At 37.4% G+C, this 22,816-nt stretch overlaps 3 protein-coding genes across 16 annotated transcripts; 2 read left to right on the forward strand and 1 right to left on the reverse strand.

Moving 5' to 3' along the window:
* The first annotated feature begins 647 nt into the window (after positions 1–647).
* Positions 648–5,894, forward strand: LOC141591677 (ureide permease 3-like). 11 transcript variants are annotated; one of them, XM_074412085.1, is made up of 9 exons: positions 648–991; positions 1,290–1,486; positions 2,146–2,172; positions 2,871–3,009; positions 3,303–3,620; positions 3,710–3,813; positions 3,923–4,003; positions 4,129–4,211; positions 5,692–5,894. In XM_074412085.1, exons 2-5 carry the CDS (start codon positions 1,436–1,438, stop codon positions 3,461–3,463), a joined length of 378 nt encoding a protein of 125 aa, XP_074268186.1. In that variant the 5' UTR covers positions 648–991; positions 1,290–1,435; the 3' UTR covers positions 3,464–3,620; positions 3,710–3,813; positions 3,923–4,003; positions 4,129–4,211; positions 5,692–5,894. The 11 variants fall into 11 exon arrangements, 9 of the variants coding, with proteins under 9 accessions (XP_074268186.1, XP_074268190.1, XP_074268189.1 ...); XM_074412089.1 differs by lacking the exon at positions 4,129–4,211 and having other exon boundaries at positions 3,303–3,476; positions 3,567–3,620; XM_074412088.1 differs by lacking the exon at positions 4,129–4,211 and having other exon boundaries at positions 3,303–3,476; positions 3,577–3,620.
* A 7,359-nt stretch (positions 5,895–13,253) lies between these two features.
* LOC141589703 (protein HOTHEAD-like) lies at positions 13,254–16,299 on the forward strand. Its single transcript, XM_074410330.1, has 5 exons — positions 13,254–13,533; positions 13,639–13,883; positions 14,659–14,814; positions 15,415–15,983; positions 16,073–16,299. Exons 1-5 carry the CDS (start codon positions 13,254–13,256, stop codon positions 16,125–16,127), a joined length of 1,305 nt encoding a protein of 434 aa, XP_074266431.1. The 3' UTR covers positions 16,128–16,299.
* A 394-nt stretch (positions 16,300–16,693) lies between these two features.
* LOC141591679 (receptor-like serine/threonine-protein kinase ALE2) lies at positions 16,694–22,228 on the reverse strand. 4 transcript variants are annotated; one of them, XM_074412095.1, is made up of 9 exons: positions 21,684–22,228; positions 20,620–20,754; positions 20,178–20,459; positions 19,965–20,069; positions 19,487–19,858; positions 18,936–19,229; positions 18,284–18,676; positions 17,936–18,179; positions 16,694–17,666 (listed from the first exon to the last, which is right to left on the reverse strand). In XM_074412095.1, exons 1-9 carry the CDS (start codon positions 21,757–21,759, stop codon positions 17,030–17,032), a joined length of 2,538 nt encoding a protein of 845 aa, XP_074268196.1. In that variant the 5' UTR covers positions 21,760–22,228; the 3' UTR covers positions 16,694–17,029. The 4 variants fall into 4 exon arrangements, with proteins under 4 accessions (XP_074268196.1, XP_074268197.1, XP_074268195.1 ...); XM_074412096.1 differs by having other exon boundaries at positions 20,620–21,143; positions 21,277–22,102; XM_074412094.1 differs by having other exon boundaries at positions 20,620–20,763; positions 21,684–21,885.
* Between the last annotated feature and the right edge of the window lie 588 nt (positions 22,229–22,816).

A 22,816-nucleotide genomic window follows, 5' to 3' on the forward strand; every position in this document is an offset into this window, starting at 1 on the left:
ATCGAGGGTAAGTCTTCGGAGAGACGAAACACTTCAAAATAAAAAATTGGTACACTAAACTTTGAGTTAGTATCAACAATCAAGGAATAATGAAAAAACGTAAAAAGTGGTTCAAAAGAGCGGTTTATAAATAACTTAGTAAGACACCGTATCTACCAAGTTTAATTTTAAAATGCATTCCTCGAATAAATTGCTTAGTATCCTAAAACATAGGGTATACCTTTTCTATTTATATGTTACTCTATCCATCACCCACTGCAGCCGGTATAGCAATCTGTTCACAATAAGAAGAAATTAATTAGTATGATTCACACACCCAAACGCACAATAAAGAGACATATAGATGCCCAATATGATCATATAGCTGATAAAATTGACATGCATGCAGAATAATATGGTTAAATTAATAGTATAAACAACTATAATACAAAAAAACAAACTAATCCTTCTCCTTTAAAATGTATGAAAGTCGACTTACTGTAGCTTAGGAATAGTATCCCCTATGAACAGTGCTTAACAATAGTGATTCATCCTAGCCGTCCATCCTTTACTTCCTCTAATCTCAGCCGCCCACAACACACAACCTTCATATTTCCTCCTTTCTCTTTTCCTCCTTATTAGGATTATTAACACTCCTACTCACAATTTCCCTTTCCCTCTACACTTCCATCATTCCCTCTTCTCAATCACCAAAGTCATTCATTGCCCCAAATTCTTTCGATCGTTCACTCTAGATCCGTATAAAAACTTCACTCACCTTGATAACCATTCCCGGAGTTTCCGGTAATTGTTGTCTATGGGTAGTTTCCGGTAATTATTGTCTATGGGTTTCGCGCTTTTAAGTGATTATTGGGCTTCTCGATCCCTTAACAAGTGATTTGTGCAGTTTGTAAACCAGTGCCGATAGCGGAGGTATGCCTTTTAGCATTCTTTCTCTTTTGCTTCATCTACTGCTTCTCAGCTTGTTCTTGAACGGATTATGTCTCAATCTGTAAGTGTATTTGTCAAAATTTGCATTTTTTTTGATTAATGTTACATGGTATGAAGTTTGTTTGCGGGAGGCAGTAGGGTAATGTTATTGTACTCAGGCTCGATCAAGTTTCGAAATATTATGTCTTCTTGAGTTAATACTTTAGTTATGATACATAAACCCGATTCAAAGGGTCAAAAATGACTATTTTATAAAAGGATAAAAGTTCGAGTTTTTGACGAAAAACTAAGTGTCTTGAGTGTTTTAGTTGAATTGGGTTATGGTAATGAATTATGGTTTTTATGTGGAAAAATTGCAGGAAGTATCACCAATGACATCAGGGAGACAATCATGTAGTGAGCCACCAAATGGGTTATTATTAGGAGACCATCATGTAGTAGTGAGCCACCAAATGGGTTATTATTAGGAGGCCAAAGCTTTTCAACATCTTCTATTGCTGCTGAAATGTTTGACAGTCCTATTGATCCTATTTCTCCTCCTGTCGAGTTTGATAAGGTCTCCTTTCTCTTCTTTAATCTCCTTTTCTTTTTTCTAATTTACTTTCTATGGTTTAGCAAATTTATAAGCTTTCCATATATATAAGGAAATAACACATTACAAACATAGTGTTATTTATCTCTGTTTCGATCATGGTATCAGTTGTCATGGCCTAATCTTGCTAAATATGGTCAATATCACCTTAAAAACATGGTATAATGTGGTCGTAGTAAACTCCAAAACCTTTATAACTCGATCACATATAGGTGTTGAGTATTGTTCTTCTCATTTAAAACTATTACTACAAATATGCTTTACAAAATTAGTATGGCAACTAGCAAAAACCCCTTGCTTATTTGTCGATAATACAAGATAGGAAACTTAGTTGAGTACCTTCAATTATACTCCGCATTTAGTCATTTATCATTCGAATTTTGCAGTGTGGTTGTAGTTGTAAGAGTCGAAACTGTTATGTACACCATTTCTGATCATTGTTTGTTCCATTTCTTTGTCGCATCTTGTGTGTTTACCTTCCTTAATTGATAATTTGTGGGTTTATGTTCTCTTATTTTGCTTATCAGTTGTCTTACTTTATTTGCTTTGGGTACTTCTGTATTATAGGAAAAAAATTTATAGTTTATGTGATTATTTGTTTGTTTTTTGTGTTTTGATTTCAGGCAATTGTGGATAAAATTTGGGGATTAGTATGGCCTCATTTCTCTTTCAAGCCTGATTAAACTTCCCATTTAAACGCCAAACCCGGACTTCACCCATTACTGAATGCCGAACTAAATCCATCACCAATCCCTCTCATACCAGGACCTAACATGATCAGATCTAAAGGAAAGACCATTGGATCAAATCGTGTTTTGGATTGGCTTTTGGTTCAAGTTTTGGATTGAGTTCTGATAATAAGACTAAAAAATACTACCATGAATAGGTTTCGGGCTAAGGATTTTTGGATTTAATTGGATTTGGAGCAAAGGCTGGTTGGTTTTGCATTGGATAGTTTTGAATCCAATCGAAGGCTCGTAGCCATGCCATATGCAGAGCTGACTGAGTATAGCTGTATAGTTTCCACGATTGCTAAAATAAAGTTTCAGTACGCATATTCATTGCGAAATAGTACAGATATATTATGCCATCGTATAATCTGAAGCAGCACTTACTGAATTACCTTAACCAGTCAAAAGAGATCGAATAGTTCACATATGAGACTGGTTTAACCAGTCCCTTAGATGCAGTGTTGCCTGCTTATTGGATTATTGTTTGCTTCACAAGAACTTAAATAGCACTATATATTTTGGTACGACATTAGTTCGTTGATGGAACCAGTTCAGCTCTATCTACTGCTTCTGATATATTGTTTTTTCTTCTCTGATATATATGTTACTATGTGCAGGATATGTGGTCATGTGTTTTGATGGCAATGCTAGGAGGACTGTTCTTGAGCCTTGGCAATGTGTTGATACAGTACGCATGGGCATTTGTTGGGCTTTCAGTTGCACAAGTAATTACTTCAAGTATTGCTGTTGTTATAGGTAAACAAAGTCATAATTGAACGTCAACTAAACCTGTCAGGCAGATCAGGCGGTTGGGCTGGGTCGTGTCTGGTCAGAAATTCAGAATAAGGTCTGGTTTAGGTTCACCCCAACCCTAACCTTACAAATATGGATTGTTTGGGTTTGTGTCGTTCGGGTTATAATTCAGATGTCATGAACCTCTGAATTAAGGTGGGATACTTTTTGACAGGCCTAAAGTTAGCTATATAAAGATCGGTTTAACAACTTAAGTGGTTTCATAGCTGAAAACTATATGCATTCTGTCATTCCAGGTACATCTTTGAACTACTTCTTGGACGATAAGATAAATAAAGTGAGCATTTTGTTCCCTGGAGTTGCATGCTTTCTCACTGCTGTGTTACTTGGATCAACTGTTCACTCTCTAACGGAGCTGCTAATGTGGCTAAGCTTCAAAGCTTCCGTGAAAATATGAAAGATACACCAGAGTATGCCACCTCGATTCTCCAAGCGCTCTGAGCAGCAGGTTTTCATTTTCCATCAATGTTAAATTTTATCCTTCATGTTGGTTAAATCAGCTCTTTGTAGTGTGCCAGAGGATTCAAATCTAAAGGGAGGCAAATCAGAAAAAGGTAACATAATCGTCGTCAGTATGATTAGGTAAATCACTGTATGACTGCAATAAATTTGGTGTGTGTAGGTGATATATTGTTATGTGCAGATATCTTGGAGGACATCGAGGTCGGAGGTTTGAACGCTGAGGAAACTAAAAAGGCTGGAACTGCATAATCTATAATTGTAGTTGAAAACCAAAGGGCAATCAAGGTCTGTCATTCTTATCAAATTCGTAGAGAAATATGCCGACGGTAATATGCTTCTGATCTTAGAAGTTAGAAGCAATGTTGTTAGTGACAGATTTGCCTCTGTGGAACAGGTTTACACAAATTTAGAAGGGAACAAATCAAATCCGGTGCAGACATTTTGGGCAATATTGTCTCTTATCAAAGCTGGACAGGTTAGTTGACCCTGCACAAAAACACAGAACAGCAGATGCTTAATGCTTATGCAATTCACTTTTAAGTAATTAATCTTTTAGTAAATCCAAAAAGGCTCAAGCTATTATTAGTTCTGATACAATAGAGAACTCTGGATCCGATCCCCATTGAACGGGGGCGAGACTATTGATCGATTCACAACTGGAAGATGGTGACTTTCCACAACAGGTGATCGCTTCTACTTCTACATAAACTCATCTTCTTCCAGTTTCTTTACTTCAAAACCTTCCTTTTAATACGAGAGCCTAAGAGTATGTACTATAGAGAGCAGGTTCTTATCCTCTTATTTTTGTTTTTCCCCACTATTTTTTTGACACCTCAATTACTTTTTATCCATCTCATTTTTCAACATTTACATCCTCTTCCTCTATTCTTCTCCTATATTTTTCTACAATAGAGAGAAAGTCTCATTCTTCCTCTTAAATTAATCATTACACATAAACCTTCAATATTAAGAAAAAATATAAGAAATTAGATATAATTGATTGGTTGAAGGGCACAAGGGCCAATGTACTCCTTCCTCTAAAACTAGAGGAAGTCCTCTTCATCCTCTTGCTAAAAGGATACTCCATACTTGTTCCACAATAGAGAGGACCTCCTCTTAGAAGAGAGAGAAGGCTAAGAGTAGTACTCTCTTTCATCTAAGAGGATGTCCTCTTCAATGTGGGTATATCCTCTTAACATCCTCTTTGAAGAGGAAGAGGAAGACTTCCTCTATTTATAGAGGATGTTCTTACCTTGGCCCTTGTGCCAAATAAGAGATAAAAATTGTAGTGGGTTTACTTTAAAGGTAAAAGAGGAGAGGAAGTTTGCATCCTCTTTGATGTGGACAAAATTAGAGGAAGAGGAAGAAGATAGTGGAAAGTGGGGTAGATGAAAGAGGGTATGATGTGTCAAAAATATAGAATGAAAGAGAGGAAATAAGAGGATCAAACTATCCTCTTCAATGTACATGCTAACAATGACATACTCTTGTTGTTCCAATGCTATGGCAGACCAAGGGACCACACTCACTTGTGCATCTTTACTCTAATGTCGAAAACACGTTATAGACCATTTATAAACAACCCATTTATTAGGAAATCACCCTGTCGACCAACTGGTAATTGCTGCTACGACATATGAGAAATGTAAATAGTGTGACGAGGTATTATACTTGATCTCCTGAACTCCTATAAAAGCTTAAGAATTGGGAATCAACATGGTGAAATTTTAGGCCGCAACATAATGCTAAAATGTACTTGTTTTACCGCATACAAGAAATAAGTGGTGCATTCACGAAGAAGTGCACCCTAAGTTACGGTAACTATCGCAACATTTTCCTGATATGGGCTCTGGGTGAGTTTCGTCGTCTCAAGGCGGGACCATCAGGCACACACTGACTTAAATTTATCGTTAGTACCTTTCATATGGTCTGCTATTCTTCAAGCTTCATATGTATGCCATTGTTATATTAGGACTAATATCATGTCCAAAATGTTCTTAGCAAGGAGTTATGTTGAAATGTCTGGGACACTTGCTATTTTGCTAACATGTGAGTATATCATATATCATAAAGTTGGTATGGTCAGTTATATAGTATTCATATATCATAATACCTGGCATTGTCTACACTCTTTTGATTAGTGTCTACGCTCTCGTGTTTCAGTTAGAGAAGAAGTTGAAGACATGGATGAAAGGTGATGGAGAAATGAAGGACCTAGAGACGGAGGATCCAAAGATGAACAATGGGCGGACGCAGATGCAGAGTTAAGAGTTTTTTTATTGTATTTTAGTTCGGTAACGCCTTAACATGAAGTGCTTACTTCAAGTTGTAATTTATTTTCGAACCACCTTTTCTGCCTATTGTAGGGATGTAAACCGGGTTTACACATTTGTGATATCTTAATTATATTGTTTACCAATGTGTAAATCTATTAAGTTTGTACGTATATTTTTAAAAAGAAAAATGGAAAGTAATTTACATGGAAAACGCTCGTTCCATTAATTGTTATTTACAAGTTCACTTGAGTTTGTCAATTTAGTTTGTGAAAGTTTCAATAGTTACCCGTCAGCTATTTTTCTAATAGCTACAAAGTTGCCAATAATGTTGGGTAAGATGGAAAGATGTGTGAGGTTTATTTTGCATTTTTGAACTAATTTATAACTAAGGCAAATACTTTATTGAAGTTTAAGTTAAATCAAATATTCATAATGCTAATGTTAAATGTGGCATTGTTTGTAGTGTTGGACATCTGAAAGTTCTGTTTATGAAACTTAAACCTTCAATCTAACTAGGGTATGAATTAGCCAATGCCCACCTTTCGCGAAATTAAGAATAGTAGCACTTTAATTCAATTAACACATCACAAATGTCATTTGTAGTACTAACCTACAGGTTAATAGACAAATTTGGAGGGTAATGTTTTTTTTTTTGGTATAGTTATTTTTTTTTTTTTTTGGGATATTATCTCGTGTACCCCTCAATTTTTTCAATTTCTACGATATACCCCTCTTTTCATACAAAAAAACTTTGACCGTCAATAACTCTTGGCTATAAGTTCAGAATACGATAAATTTTGTTTCCACATTGACCGTCTTTAAGAGGTCTTCAGTTTGAAAAAAAATTCACCGACGTCTCAACTCGTAGTCGGGAATTATGGTCGGTCAAAGTTTATTCGTTAAAAAATGTTTGACCAACCATAACTACCGGCTACGAGTTCAAATGCGGTGAATGTTTTTTTCAAATTCAAGGCCTTGACGAGATAATTTGTTTGAAAAAAAAAATTACCATTTTCTGAACTCGTAACAGAAAATTATTGTCGGTCAAAGTTTTTTTGCGAAAAACGAGGGGTACACCTTAGAAAACGAAAAAGTTCAGGGGTACACGAGAGAATATCCCTTTTTTTTTCTTTTGCTATGATTGCTATTGAGCAACCTAATGTTTGAGAACAAAATACACACAAATAATTCTCATAAGCAAACACATAAACGTAATATGTCATATACTACATTCAGCAGAAATAAATAGGTGTTATCGGTCATTTTCACAAATTAAACACTGACATTAATACAATCGGAGATAAACGATAATATAACCCAATAGAATGCCGCGCCCGTTAGGGCGCGGACAACCAACTAGTCTAGCTAAAAAATCAAAACAAAAAGTGAATGTCAATAGTTATGGCGTGAGGGAGGGAGGAGTCTAAAAGGAGTTAAAGGACTATATATATATAGGAATAGTTAACAGTTGAATTGGTTTAGGATATGTGAACAAATTGTAGTCCAACTAAAACACTTTTCTTTTAAAGACTAAAAAGGTGGTACACGAGTAACGTCCTAAACTGATTAGATAGCTTTTTGATTATTAAAGTTTATAGTTAATTAATGTTTAGTATTTGACAAAAGTTGGAGACTCTATAATCTTTCGAAAAAAGCTTCCTTTAATAATATAGATAGATATTGATTACCTTGATAACAAGACTAACGCACGCGACTCTAAATGCAATGTCAAGGATCCTTATCCATTACTTATTACTCTTCGAGTCTTCGGTCTGATTAATTGTTGTTCTTTAATTTTGCCATAAAAATTAAAAAAAAAAGGAATATGTGAATTACTAACTGATAAGTGGAATAAATTGGATGTGAATGATTTAATTGCTCATCAATTTCAACTTAAAATAGAAAGGACAACAAATGCATAAGACACCCCAAAATAAAATAGGACAACAAATAACCGAAACAGAGAGAGTATTATATAGTATCCCTAGCCTAAGTCAAATGTTGTAAACGAGGACGTGTAACATAATCAACTTGTCAAGTGACAGCAGAACCATGCAACAGTGCAATGCACTGTTGCATCTGATACAACGGTGAAGACAATTTTTCAAAGAAAAATTTCAAGCTTACAAATGTTTACAATTTCGATTTCAGAAATCTTTTAAACAAAATTATAAGAGTAACATGCTTTATCATATGAAAAATATCTAAGCTTTTGGATTCAAAGAAGTACATATACTTTACCTTAAAAAGGGGAACTTTGTCCTCCTTAACTTAAGGAACAATGTCTTTTGCTTTATCATCAAATCTTTCCATAGTTGTTGAAATTTGTTCATTGAACCTTGTGTAAAAGCAAATCAGTTACACTACTTTAAAATCATTTAAAATAATGAAAAGTTTTCATCATTTCCAAAGCTTAGATTTTTCTAATAATTTTTCTACTCTTAAGTAGGGATGGCAGTCTCACCCTTACCCTGTGGATATCCATCCACCCGAAATTAAATGAGTGGGATATGGATGACGAATTGTTTTCGAATTTAGGGTAGGATATGGATATGGGTGAATTTAGGGTGGGATATGGATTATCGTCTCTCACCCGCTTAACCACCCTGTGGATATCCGAAATTAATATTTATAATTAATTTTTTATTAAGTTAATAATTATTTAGGTCATTAATGATTTCCCTTCAAGAGTATATTTTTTTAATCGAAATTTTACTTAATTTTAATATCATACTGTTATTTAGGAAAAGTAAAACTTGTGTTTATGTGGATATTATTATTTTCACTAATCAAAGTAACTTACTTTTGTTAGTTTAATCAACAATATAATGCGTTGGTGGTTTCTTTGTAGTTGGCGTGGCGTATTTGTATGGTCACTTGCTTTGTAAAGACACTTTTTTGTTGGATATATACTGGGTTGCTATTTGCTAACACATATTGATACTTGAATTATGTATGCCTTTTAATTTTATCGCCACAATTTTTTTACAATATATTCTTTAAATTTTATAAGCAGTGAAAATATCCAACGGGTACCCGCTCCACCCGCTTCACCCGGTGGATATGGATATGGATGGATGAAAAAATATTAAATGAATGAAGGTGGGATATGGATGACCATAAATTAAAAAGATATAGATGTGGATATGGCTCCACCCCATCCATATCTCACTCATTGTCATCCCTACTCTTAAGGTACTTATTCCTTGTCTATATAAGGAGCTCTCTACCTCATTCAAAACGAAGACTTTTTTAAGAGCATTTTATTGAGTAATATTTGCAAAGCATTTCAGAGTCAAAAACTTCTGTTTTTCTTTAAGTATTTGCAAAAACGTTTTTAAGTCTTAAAGTCTTCAATTGTTTTCAAAAGTGCTGAAATGTCTCCATGTATCAGTCTGCTGCACTGTTGCTTAAAGAGTATGTTCCATGATTCTTGTGTTTAGGTCTTAATTCTAATCTCCATGTTCTTAAGTGAACCACTGAGATTCGACTCAGAAACCGTTGAGATAAAACTTAAGTTTTGAAGCGGAGTAGCTTTGAGCAAGGAAAAGTCTTGAAGCGGAGTAGCTTTAAGCAATTGCAACCGGAGTAGATTGACGAGTTATTTTCATTGTAATGGTTTAGTTAAGTTTGAGTAAATTTCTAAACAAGCAATAAAATAACGGTTGGACGTAGGCTCCTGGTAGGAGTCAACCAATTTTTAAACATCGTCTTATTTGTTTATTTACTTTTACGTTCTTTTATCATTCTACTTTTGTTCATCAATCTCGCTACCGATTACGTACAACATCACTCATCTTGTTGCATAGACTCTTTGTACCTCTTGTGAACTTACAATTCATTAAGTTTCTCAAGTTTGTACTTAATAGCTCTTACTTGTGTTAGTCTCTAACCAAGTAAAGGAGAAAATTTTTAAAAAGTACACCTAATTCACCCCCTTCCCCTCTTAAGTGTTAATCGTTCTTAACTCTTCACGCTTTAATAGAAAACGGATTTATATATTATCATTCCCTTTGTTACTAAGGCCCTGTTATTTTGGACTTAAAGTCACTTAATTTAAGTTAACTTCGACCCTATAAGTTCGATTCGATTCGATTCGAGATCCTATAAGTTCGATTCGATCATATAAGTTCGATTCGATTCGATCCTATAATTTCGATTCGATTCGAGATCCTATAAGTTCGATTCGAGATCCTATAAGTTCGATTCGATTCGATTCGAGATCCTATAAGTTCGATTCGGATCCTATACTCACTTAATTTAAGTTCGGTTCAGATCCTATAAGTTCGATTAAGTTCGATTCGGATCCTATAAGTTCGATTCGATTCGGATCTTATAAGTTCGATTCGATTCGATCCTATAAGTTTCAATCCAAAAGAACAGGGCCTAATAATACAACTTTTTACTTAGACATTTATCCTTATAATACATTACCTATTTAAACTCGTTTTAACATTAAAATGGATACTCTGCAAAGAAAGAGTTTTGTATTATATTTTGTGATAAATATCGAAGAGTTACAATGGTGCTTATATATAGTGAATACATGGAGAATAACTAGCTAAACATAGAAAATATGATACGTGATTTGTGGAGGTAAATAAGGTAGTACAGTAACAAATTATATGCATTCTAAAAGGGGGCTGATTTATATCGACGACGTTTTAGTAAATATCGACGACGTTTTTCAAAAAAAAAAACGATAACTGCCCTTCCACTCATCCAACACTTTCTCTCTCTAAAAAAATTTCCTCTTAACTTCAACTAAATTAAAAAAAAAAAACAACAACAACAATTAACAACGCAACGGATCTCGAATCACCGGTACTTAAACAACTTAATCGCTTCATTATTTGGTTAATTTTTTTTTTTCGCACCGCTAAATCTATTTGATAATTGATTTACGTCACGTATTGACTTAGTAATAACAAACATTGCAATTTTTCTGCGTAAATCTGAAATTTACTTTGAGATCTAACGTTCAGGCATGGACCAAACGTTGGAAACCAACGATTGCCGTGGTCCAAACGTGGGAAACCAACGTTGGCCGTGGTCCAAACGTTGGAATCCCACGTTTGGCCACGGAAATTTTTTTATTTTTTTATTTTTTAATTTTTAAAAAAAAAAATCTCCGTGGCCAAACGTGGGATTCCAACGTTTGGACCACGGCCAATGTTGGTTTCCCACATTTGGACCACGGCCAACGTTGGTTTCCCACCTTTGGACCACGACAAACGTTGGTTTTCAACGTTTGGTCCATGGTCGATTGTTGAACCTCAACATTTAGTCCATGACCTAGTTCGTTTTTTTTTAAAAAAAAAAACCGTGTTTAATACGTTTATTTGCCGATTTTTTAAATTTAATTAAGTTTTCTAGTCGATGTGCGTTAATTTCTAACATCTTTTAATTGGTTATTTAATGCAATGAGAGATCGAAATGTAGTTGGTTTTTACTAGAATTTGAGGAGAAATTTTTTAGAGAGAGAAAATAGTGTAATTATGCAAAGGGCATTATCGTCTTTTGGAATGAAAACGCCGACGATATTTACTAAAACATCGACGATATTTACAAATCGGATTCTAAAACTAACGAAATTCATGCCTAATATAGAAGACTTATAGAGGACTTGATTGATACGTTCCTTGACTTATGAAGAGGAAGATATGGTATGATCTTTGACCAAAGATTTGATGGAATTATTATTATTAACATTTTCGCTTAAGATGGACGGTCTTAGACGAAGACCAATCTTGGAAGACAACTCAAGGAAACGAGGCTTGTATAGAGGTTTGGTGAGGGTGTCAGCAAGTTGGTCATTGCCATTAATGTGTTGTATCCGAATAGAACCAAGACGAACTTGCTCCTTAATAAAATGGAACGCGAGAGATAGATGTTTCATTCGAGAATGAAACACGGGTTAGCCGAATAGTGTGTGACACCGAGGTTGTCACAAAAATACACGGTGCTGAATAGTAGTAATGCAGAGTTCTTGAAGAAGAGACCTTAGCCATAGGAGTTCGGATGTTGTGTCGACTATAGCTCGGAACTCAGCTTTTGTCGAAGATCGAGAGAGTGCTCGTTGCTTTTTAGAGGACCACGAGATATGATTCCTTCCCAAGTAAACAAGGTCGTAGCCGGTAGTGGAGACATAGTCACTAGGATCACCTCCCCAATCGGCATCACAATAGGCGTGAAGACGGAGAGGGGACGAGCTTGTGAGATGTATACCAAGATGTATGGTAACTTGCGAGATAACGAAGAAGACGTTTTAAGGCGCCTAGTGAGTGGAGGTGGGGTGTGTGAGAAATAGGGCAAGTTTGTTGACGGGGAAGACGATGTCGGGTCGGGTTAGTGAGAGATATTGAAGGCTGCCAATTATAACTCGACAGTCGGTTTCATTTTCGATTTGGGTGGGTGGGTTCGGCTATAAGAGGAGGGTGAGATATCATGGGGGTGGAGGCGAGGAATACGATCTTGGTAATTGTGTTTGTGGAAAAGATCCGACGGGTACTTAGTTTGATTGAGGTGGAGGCCGGTTTTGGTGGGTGTGACTTCTATTCCGGGGAAGTAGGAAAGAGGTCCAAGATCTTTGAGGGAAAACGTGTCGGACAGCCGAGATATAAACGTAGCAATGTGGGTTTTGTTCGGACCGGTAACGATAATGTCGTCAACGTAGATAAAAACGTATAATGTAATAGATGAGGTGACAAGAATGAAGAGCGATAGATCAAAGAGGGAGTTTCGAAAACCAATGTTGACGAGATGGGGTTTGAGTTCCGTGTACCATGCTCTCGGGGCTTGTTTGAGACCATATATTGCTTTATTTAATTTGAAAACATACTCGGGTTTTTCCGGGTCAAAGAAACCCGGCGGCTGAGTCATGAAAACAAAGTCAGTTAGGTGACCTTGAAGAAAGGCATTATTGATGTCGAGTTGATGGAGGTGCCAATGTTGAGTGACGGCAATGGTAAAAATGAGTCGAATGGTTGTGGGTTTAATCAGAGGACTAAAGGTTTCCGAGTAATCAATGCGAGGTCTTTGGTGAAAGCCCTTGGCAACGAGCCTCGCTTTGTGTTGTTTAATGCTTCCATCGACATTGTACTTAATTCAGACCCATTTGCATAATTGCATCCAACGACATTTGGGGCTTGGTCACGAGGGACGAGGGTCCATGTGTAGTTCTTTAAAAGTGTCTGGTGTTCGTCTGCCATTGCAGCCCGCCACCATGGGTTAACAAGGGCTGGTTTGGTTGTTGTCGTAGTGGTGTGGGCAGATTGTAGAAGGACAATTTCGGCATACTTCGGTTGATTCCTATTGATTCCGATTCCGATTCGGAAAATGAGGTAAATCATCTTAAGAAAAAGGTTCGATCTTTCTCCAAAGACAAAGTTTGTCTTCTTTTAGACCAATTTATTGATAAGTGTCGTGCAAAATAATAAACTAGAAGCTATGCAAGATGAAATTGAGGACATAGCTGAAGAAAATCTCAATTTAAAAGAGTGTCAAAATGAAGTTGATCAACCTAGTTCATCATTGAGTCTTGAAAAAGAGATTAAAAAGCTCCGAAAACATAATCTGTTTCTAGCTAAAAGGGTTGATGTAACGCATGCAACAGAGCACTGCATTGTTGCATCAGTGTCTAAAAAAGGAGATGAGTCCCTCGTTAAAACTGTGTCATCACTAACCAAAGAACGTGACCAACTTTTGATTGATCTAGCAACATGTGAAAGTAAAAAGATGATCTTGTCAAAATTCTTTGAGATGTTGAACGACGAGTGATAGGCTTATCGTGTACCTATGCAAAGATGATTACCCTAGACACAAATTAATGTAGTAATAGGGGAGTGGCAAACAACAGTAAGGGATGCACTTTTAGATGTTGGAATTTCGCCTTTCAATGGATTTACTTATGATCACAAGTATGGCACTAAGGTTGGTGGCACTATTTTCGAGGAGAATGGCCGTCGTCATTCTCGCTGCCGAGCTTTAGCGTCCAACCCGGTTACGCTTGATGTCCTTGTCCAAGCCACTGTCCAACGAACCACTTTCAACATCGAAGGTATACATTTGTATAGACATGTACTCGGGCCGGGCTGGCCAGAGGGCGGGGCGGGCTCTCCTGGTCAGACCTGGGCCGGGTCGGACTGGGATTTGTTTGGTGGGGGTCGGGGCCTGAGGCGGGCCAAGCCTTGCCAATTTATTTATTTTTATTTTATTTTTGCTAAAATGGCGGGCCAAGGGCGGTCATGGCGTGAATTTTAAATAATGAGCCAAGGCGGGCGGCTAGGTCACCGTGCTAATGGTCAGCTCTACATACGTATGATTATTATAAAGTCAATGTCAAGTTGGTAATCTGGTGAGTTGGGTATGGTTTAGGTCGTGTCAATGCGAGCTTAGTCGTATTGGTTTAGGTTTTTTCGGTTCAGTATCACCACTTCACCTATTTGTTGGGAAATAGGTCAAATGTTGTACCAGGCTTCGATCGAGTCAGTGATCAGTCTAGCCTTGACATTCCACTTTAGACAAAAAAAGGATATTCCACATGGTAATCCCGTGTTTTTTTATTTTCTACATGGTAACATTATTTTCACCAAAAACGCTTTTGACGAGCCATAACTCACAACCATGAGTTCCGAAAGCGACGATTTTTTTTCCAAATAAAAGATATCATCAATTTGAAAAAAAAATGCCGCATTCGGAACACGCTACAAAGAGGTACGGTCAATCAAAGTTTAAAGTTTGACTAGCCGTAATTCTTGCCAAGAGTTCAGAAACTGAAATCACTTTCAGAAGTTTTGATCGTGAATTATGGTCAGTCAAATGCGTTTTTATTAAAAATGAAGTTACCATGTAGAAAAAAAAACAAACACGAGGTTTCAAGAAATTTCAAGGACAGTCTTTGATCCAGACTGTCGGGATTACGAAGAAGGGTGTGTATATTGAAGCTAGTAATGGGTTCGGTCAGTCTACTAGTAGTATTCTTCGTCACCATGGGATCGCTTCTGCTGAGGTTCGTGTCTATACTTCTGTTATTCTGATCATTTTGTATTTAGCCTGTAATGATTTATTCCACCAGAATGGCCCGCTTTTCGAGTCTACTCTGACTCGACTGGAAAAATTGACCAGGCCCGTATAACTCGACCAGAATGTTTATTGTTCACCAGAAAATGATCCAAACACAGGAAATGACCGGCCTGACCCGTCCGGACCTGAATTTTTGCAAACCCTAAATTGACCCGACTTGGATGACCCGTTTGCCAGGTCTAGACTCGATTGCAAATCGATAATTTTTGTGATCTTGATTTTAGCCCGTAATGATTCCACCCGAATGACCCGCTTTTCGAGTCTACTCTAACTTGACTAGACTGGCAAAATTGACCAGGTCCGAATAACTCGACCCGAATGTTTATTGTTGCAAATTGGTTACTATCCATAGATAGCTTGATAATAGTTTACCAGAAAATGATTCAAACACGAAATGACCGGCCTGACCTGTCCTGACCTGAATTCTTGCAAACCCTAAATTGAACCGACCTGGATGACCCGTTTGCCAGGTCTAGACTCGACTGCGAATAATTAATTTCACTGATATTGTCTTTGATTTGGGCAGATTGGTCAGCTGTCAACAATCCCTCCAAGACTAAGAACACACAAGGCAATCCAAGACTACAAAAACAGGAAACAAGACTTACCCTTTGAGGTATTCAATGGAGGATTCATCTTAGGAAAGATAGCGAGACCGAGATCCATAGGACATCTCAAGCTGATTGACACGAATGTCGACAATAATCCCGCTGTCACCTTCAACTACTTCAGTCACCCTCATGATCTAAGAAAATGTGTCGAAAGCATAAGGATAATTGAGAAATTAGTCAAATCCAAGCATTTTGTAGATTACACTGGAACTGATGAAGAAATCACTCAGAAGTTGCTGAATATGAGTGTGCAGGCAAATGTTAATCTCATTCCGAAACAAACTAATGATACTCAGTCTTTAGAACAGTTCTGTAAGGACACTGTCATCACCATTTGGCATTATCATGGAGGTTGCCAAGTTGGCAGGGTAGTTAATCATGATTATCGGGTTCTTGGTGTTGATCGGGTTAGAGTCATTGACGGGTCTACCTTTACTGAATCCCCTGGAACCAATCCTCAAGCTACTGTCATGATGATGGGAAGGTAACTAAATATACGATCATGAGTTCATGACCTGTGTTTGAATCCCGTCACCATCAAATTTCTTCAGCTAGTTTATTTATGATGTGCAGGTACATGGGAGTGAAGATCCTGAGAGAAAGACTTGGAAAAGGAGCTAATGTATAGGGAGTTTTCTGCCAATGATTAGCTGTTACAGATGATGAACTAAGTAGATTTTGTGTGATCTTTGTTTATTAATTTATTAATGTCTTATCTTTTTTATTAATTTTATAATTAATTATTGTCAAGTAATTGTAGAGAAATAGGGTAGCCAAAATGGTAAATGTATTGGTTGTGACTTGTGGTGTTAGAAAACAGTTTGCTTTTCTTCATTATGGACCATCAGCAGACGAACCCTGTCTATTTTAAAAAATCGACTAGGGTTTGTCTGCTGAGATAGTTAGAACAAAGACTTGCAATCATCAGCAGATTTGCGATTTTCAATAGGGATCATCAGCAGACGAACCCTATCTATATTAAAACTGTTTTCATTTACTACCGAACATCTTTGAGATAGTCGGATAATGCAGTTGTTGACTGTATACTTCTGAACCGCCTCGTGAGACTCATGCTCTGTAAGTCTGTAGTTTATAGTTAGAAAACAGTTCAGTTTTCCTACTGAACTGTTTACGGTGATGGCATACAGATAACTTGCAGAAGCAGATCATGCATGCTTGATTCAGTCTCTAAAATGCAGAAAAACATATTATAAACTGCTGCAATAGTTTACTCAAAACCTAACAGATGTTATATAGATGAAAGTGTGACTTGCACATACCTACAAGGCTACAATGCCACTCTGCCTCAAATTTGCTACCTACACGATCGCTAAGAACAGCGACAGATCGTTTTTTTACCAGTAGAAGGTTCCGTCCCTGTTGCCTTTTTTTTTTTTTTTTTTTACATTCATAAAGAATTTTACATAGACTAGTCTGTTGACCGCCCTTGCTCAATAGTTGAGCAATGAATATTTCAATTTCAAACATGAGATCAGAATTTCGAACCTAGCCCTGGTATATAGAGTTCTCTCAATGAGATTCTTGCCAAAGACGTTCGCGCATGCTACCTTTATAAAATCTTCCCAATCTCAGCCAAAATGGTCTTTTCCTCAGAGGACCAGACCTGCATTTCCTGTTCTCATTTTCGATATCTTCAAATTGGGCTGATGCACTCACCAAATCCACTGCTGATAATGATATCTTGGCGTCAGGACACGATTCATACCCAAATGCAGGATATGGACCTCCAAGAAACTCTCGGAATTCACTTACAGGAACCTTTTCTGGGTCTGGACTGCTACTAGTTTGTCTTCCATCATTAGCATCATTAAGCTCGCTGAAAACGAGTTTTAAGGCTTGAACAACTTCTCCCATGAAAGGTCGGCGTGATACCTCTGGCTGTACACACATTGAAGCAATTGCTGCTACTTTAGTAAAACTGTCAAATGAAGGAATCGGGTTTAAGTTGGGATCCATTATCATTTCTAAACCCTCATTGCTTGTGAGGAGTGGTTGAGCCCATGCTACTAGGTTTTCTTGGCCTGGTGGATTTGAGAAATCGACTGGTTTTCTTCCGCTTAATAGCTCTAGTAAAACTACGCCATAGCTGTAGACGTCGCTCTTGACAAGAAGATGGCCTGTCATGGCATATTCTGGAGCCAAGTAACTGAAAATCACAAAAGAAATACAAAAATCAGAATAGAGAGCCACATGCCTACAAGGGTAATTTTGATGCTGACGAGTTTCGACACTGACTATACAAGCTAATCTAAGTGACGTCTGCATTTTAAGTTTCTCGTCGAAAACCAGCATAATTTTTTTAAAAACCTTACTATAGGATAAACTTGCACATGACCTAAAGCAGTTTAAAATTTACATCAGAGAATAAATCAGCAAAACAATATTTGTGAGCAAATATTAGTATAGCAAGCATACCCAAATGTACCGATAACTTGGGTTGCAATGGGTTGATCTGCCCCATTCGATGCATTTGTAGCCAATCCAAAGTCGGACACTTTCGGTGTGAAATCATGTTCCAACAAGATGTTACTGGCCTTAAAATCACGGTGGATAACACATGGGCTTGAATCTTCATGCAGGTAGGCCAAACCTCGAGCAGCACCAAGAGCGATTTTCATACGGGTTGTCCAATCAAGATGACCATCTTCCTTACCAATTCCTGTTCTCAAAGTAAATGCTCAAAATATCGGAAAATGCACATCTAAACAAAAGTGGAAATAATTTTTTCAGGAATTTGGGTTTCACGGAAACTTTTAGACGTACCATGTAAATGAGATTCAACACTGCCATTTGGAACCAGCTCATAGACAAGGCACCGAATGTGTTCTTCTGTACATATACCAAGCAATTTGACGAGGTTTCTGTGGTGCAACCGGCTAAGCATCTCAACTTCGGACAAGAACTCACGCGCACCATGACGGTTGTCTTTTTTTAGTACTTTGACAGCCACTTGTTCTCCATCATCAAGAGTTCCCCTGTATACTACACCAAACCCACCTTCCCCCAGGACTCGCATAGAATCAAATGAATCAGTGGCCTTTTCTATTTCATGAAGACTGTAAATCTTTGCATATCCGATGGCATTTAGCATGGTAGAACTGAAAGACATCGATTCAGATAGGGATCTGCTCCCTAAGGCCAAAGACCTAGCCGCACCTGTTCATTCAGATCAAGCATCTGCCACTCAGACTTCCATCAAAAGATACTTAACTAAATCACATGGCTGTTAACAGTAATACTAGCCTATGGGTCATTCGGAAATTGGAATGTGTCTTTTCGAGTACAGTTCAACTCAGGTTGTTATTTTCAGGTTTGGGTCGGATCTTGGCGTCTTGCCACAAACTATGACGGTGTTAAGAAATTACTCAGGAAATTTCAGAAGTCAGAACAGAATAATGCTCAGTTGTAACAGTACCTGATGGCTTTGTAAAGGAAGATGCAGAAGCCGCTGCTTCTCGCTGATGTCCTGAAGATCTACAACTCGCTATCAACATCCAAACGACAGCAGCACATGTTACAATAACTGTGAAACAAGATATGATTATCACAGCTGCAACACGTCGACTGAAACCCTTGTTTTGTTTTCTGGGAACGTCAACTCCTAGAGGCTTTAGGGAGCTGCCGCCATTCTCCTTATGGTTGGCAGGATAAGAATGATCATCTATAGAAGCAAGATTTGAGGAAAGGGAAGGCGGAGAAGGCGGAAGACCTGAAAAAGATGCATTTTTCAGCATACTAAAAAAAAACTCCTTGAAGTATATAGAATGTTTTTTTTTTTTTTTTTGGGTGTTGACCAGCAGTATCCCCTACCGACAGCTTGGGCAACCTCCTTCGGGTACTGAAGGCAATTTAATGGGTTGACCCCTCCCAAGTTTGGCTTTTTCATTCGCAACAGTCAGGAATCGAACCCTTGACCACTTGCACGTGATAGAAAAAGACTATAACTACAGTAGAAAGATAGAATACCTGGGTAATGAACGTCTAGCACATCATAAGCACCAAAAAGGGAATACTTTACGTGAACTTTCTTTCGCCAAAACTTCTGATACATCGAGAAAGCATTATCAAATTTGAATTTATCGGACAGTGGAATCAAGTATATAAGAGCAATGGTTTTCTCAGGTTGCTGGTTAGCTGCATCAGCTCCCATGATGCGGACTTGACTCCGGTTGAGTGAAAGGCTCGATGCAATTTCTGAAGCCAGCTCAGAAACAAAAGGGAAAAATGTGTATATAGAAACATTGAGTTGCAATTTAACTTTAATCGGTAAAACACAACCGCAAGGAGATCCTGTGAGGGTCGATGTATATGGTTCTGGGCATGTTACAGCTGTACAATCTACAAGTTTAATAAACATATTCAGATCACCATCATGGATGTCAAGATTTTATAAGTAATGGGAAAGTACCGATAACAGAAACAGAGAGAATCCAAATGTTAATACCTTGATTAGGAGGTGGAGGCGGCAAGGCGTGCGCCAAAGTTGAAGGAGGAGGAATCAAATTGACAGAATAACTTGATGGTGATATAGAGGGTGGTTGAATAGGCACTAGTTATCAAAATAATCAATTCAGAAAGTGCACCGATAATGTAATTCACAGTATGTAATACGGAGTACAATTCTACATTTATCATCCAAGCATTCAAAGAATATTACCATGGTGAGCATATGATTGTGGAAGACGCGGATTTAATGGTCCTGCAGCTGGACGCGCATTTAATGGTCCTGCAGCAGGTTTGCTATATGGAAGTTTGGCACGCTGACTGTGTTCATGATGATGGTGGCCATGGCGGTGGTGGTGATGATGCTTAAACGCAGAAATTTCAGGGACAATAGATTCAGGGTCGGTCAATGATTTTGTTGTATGTTGAAATGGTGATTTAGAAGGCACGGTTGAGGGAAGCGTAGTAGCCCTCCTGGAATCATACGTTGCTGGAGCTGCAACAAAAACCAAAACGAACATTTCAATTTTTGTACATCTGATTCCATTAACTGACGATAGGGAAGCCTATTAAGGCACAAGGGTAATGTTACTGTTGTAGAGATATAACGAATTAAATCTCAACTTTTCTCTACGAGCCAAGAGTTAAAGGGTTACCTTTATGAAATGAATGACTCGCAAGAGAGTGGGAGCCCAATGCAACTTTAGAAGGTTTGGTAACCGCATGTTCATGTCTTCCTAAGTTTAAGACAGGACTTACAGCAGGAGAGAAAGCAACATCTGCAGCATGACCTGTTGCATCTAATAACACTGTTAGGCTGTTAGCTATCGCAAATTTCCTAACTATAGGCAGACATCGCATCTAACAAATCAATTAAATAGCATGCTTTAAGAGTTTGAGTAATTGCATTTACAAATTCAGCAATTCTGCTGCCCTGCATTCACTATAGTTCGAAATTTGCAAATATCCGCTAACTTAGCTGATTAAGTCACTCATGAGCGGTTCTCAACTTCTCATATTTAGTTCAGAACTTGGCAGCATATCAATTGCCTCAACAGTTCAATAATCAATCTTAATTTCCAAAAACAAATTCCAGAAATTTGCACCTTTCAAGCAAACTATGCCATTTAAGTTCAGCAATTTGCAGTTTCATTATTTCCAGAAACTTCTCTAAAATGGCCTTAAAAAACAAACCAAAATGTGAACAAATAAGTCTTGCTCCAGACGGTCTGAAATAAGACGGACCAAATGTCACCATTTTTTTAATAGAATGCAATCCTGTCTGAAATAAGAATTTGCGTGATGTGAAAGGCAAAAAAAAAAGGAAAAGAGAGATGAACACTTGTCATTGGGTACTGGAATTTCAACAACAACATTACACCAGTGCCTCAAGACTCTCGCAAATTGCGAGGTAAAGGGGCCAGATGTATGCAGCCTAACATTTATACAGTCAGTTCTCAACTTCACAATTCAAGAACATTCACAGTCAGCAGCAACAACAACAACATTACCCTAGTGCCTCAAGACTCCCACAAATTACGAGGTAAAGGGGGTCGGATGTACGCAGCCTTACATTTACAGTCAGTCAGTCCACAACTTTACAATTCAAGCACATTCACACAGCAGTCAGGCAATCAGCACAAACACAAATTCTGAGTAATGTAGACATAAGAATAAAACAAAAATTGAACTCAACAGTACAAAGTACAAAACCCATTACCTGAAGATCCATGAATTTGGAAAACACTAAGAATCACACACAATCCAACCACCAGAAATGACAATTCTGCCCTCATCTTCCTGTTAAACTCTGATCACAACTAAAATCAACAGCTTTCATCACATTCTAACACCCAAAATGACACCATAACTCTAAAATACAACATGGGTTTAGCAAAAATATAAAAAGATTAAATCTTTGAGAACTTAACAAAAAACCAAGAAAAAATGAAACAAGAAAAAGGGTACATAGGATGCAGTAAGTGGGACTTTATAGAAGCTTAATATGGGTTTAGGTGGAAAGCACTTAAATGTTTGGTTTAATGTCAATAACTTTGAAAAATTTACTATGATTAAAGAGCGATTTTTCAAGGACACAGGTTAACAAATCCGATACGAGAAATATACTAAGTTGTTTATGACACTCAACCATGCAAAAATTGAGTTACTTGTACAAGAGAAAGTTAAGCATAGACCATAAGATTTGCACCCACAAAGTTATGGGACACTTGAAGTATGATCATTGGAGTGAGATTATTAAATTTGGGAAAAATTGTGATTTACCACCTATTATGTTTTATTTTTTACAAATTACCACCTATTTAGTTTAACTTTACAAATAACCACCTACTTTTTGTGTTTATCCCACCATTTTCACCTATTTTACATCGTATTGACGTGTTTGTGTACTTTTTGACTCGATTTCAGTTTAACGACTTTCGGATATTTATAATGACCAAATTACCCTTACTTATTTCACCAATCTATCTTATATCCTATCTAAACAAAAACCCCAACCTCCAAGTCCAACAAAATAGTCATCTTCAATTGAGTACCTAGGGTTCTTCCTAAATTTCTCATTTCAGGTTTCTTTCTAAATTTCTTAATTTCAAGGACATTATCAAAATCACTCCACTTTTTATTCCATTTTTTTGTTTTGTCACAAGACTATTTTCTAAGAAAACATCTAAGCCTCTTCAATTTAGTGAACAATTTAATGGTAGGAGAGCCCTTAGCTAACGACACCAGTGAGATTTGACCCCTCATATTCCAAGCACCAGGCTTCCACTTTGTATAATGATTGGATAACTAAGCAAGCTTGACAATTTAATGGTGCTGGATATTTGCAAACCG

This window comes from Silene latifolia, chromosome 7 (assembly GCF_048544455.1).
Source record: "Silene latifolia isolate original U9 population chromosome 7, ASM4854445v1, whole genome shotgun sequence".
In the NCBI taxonomy this organism is placed as follows: domain Eukaryota; kingdom Viridiplantae; phylum Streptophyta; class Magnoliopsida; order Caryophyllales; family Caryophyllaceae; genus Silene; species Silene latifolia.

Excerpts from the sequence above, each read along its gene's own strand:
- LOC141591677 (XM_074412085.1), top strand. The coding sequence starts at position 1,436 with ATGTTTGACAGTCCTATTGATCCTATTTCTCCTCCTGTCGAGTTTGAT. Across the intron at positions 2,173-2,870 it reads TGGATAAAATTTGGGGATTA|GATATGTGGTCATGTGTTTT; the intron begins GTATGGCCTCAT and ends TACTATGTGCAG. Across the intron at positions 3,010-3,302 it reads AAGTATTGCTGTTGTTATAG|GTACATCTTTGAACTACTTC; the intron begins GTAAACAAAGTC and ends CTGTCATTCCAG.
- LOC141589703 (XM_074410330.1), top strand. The coding sequence starts at position 13,254 with ATGCAAGATGAAATTGAGGACATAGCTGAAGAAAATCTCAATTTAAAA. Across the intron at positions 13,884-14,658 it reads GTATACATTTGTATAGACAT|AAAAAAAAACAAACACGAGG; the intron begins GTACTCGGGCCG and ends GTTACCATGTAG. Across the intron at positions 15,984-16,072 it reads ACTGTCATGATGATGGGAAG|GTACATGGGAGTGAAGATCC; the intron begins GTAACTAAATAT and ends TATGATGTGCAG.
- LOC141591679 (XM_074412093.1), bottom strand. The coding sequence starts at position 21,759 with ATGAGGGCAGAATTGTCATTTCTGGTGGTTGGATTGTGTGTGATTCTT. Across the intron at positions 19,859-19,964 it reads GCCTCCACCTCCTAATCAAG|ATTGTACAGCTGTAACATGC; the intron begins GTATTAACATTT and ends TTAAACTTGTAG. Across the intron at positions 18,677-18,935 it reads TTCCTTTACAAAGCCATCAG|GTGCGGCTAGGTCTTTGGCC; the intron begins GTACTGTTACAA and ends CTGAATGAACAG.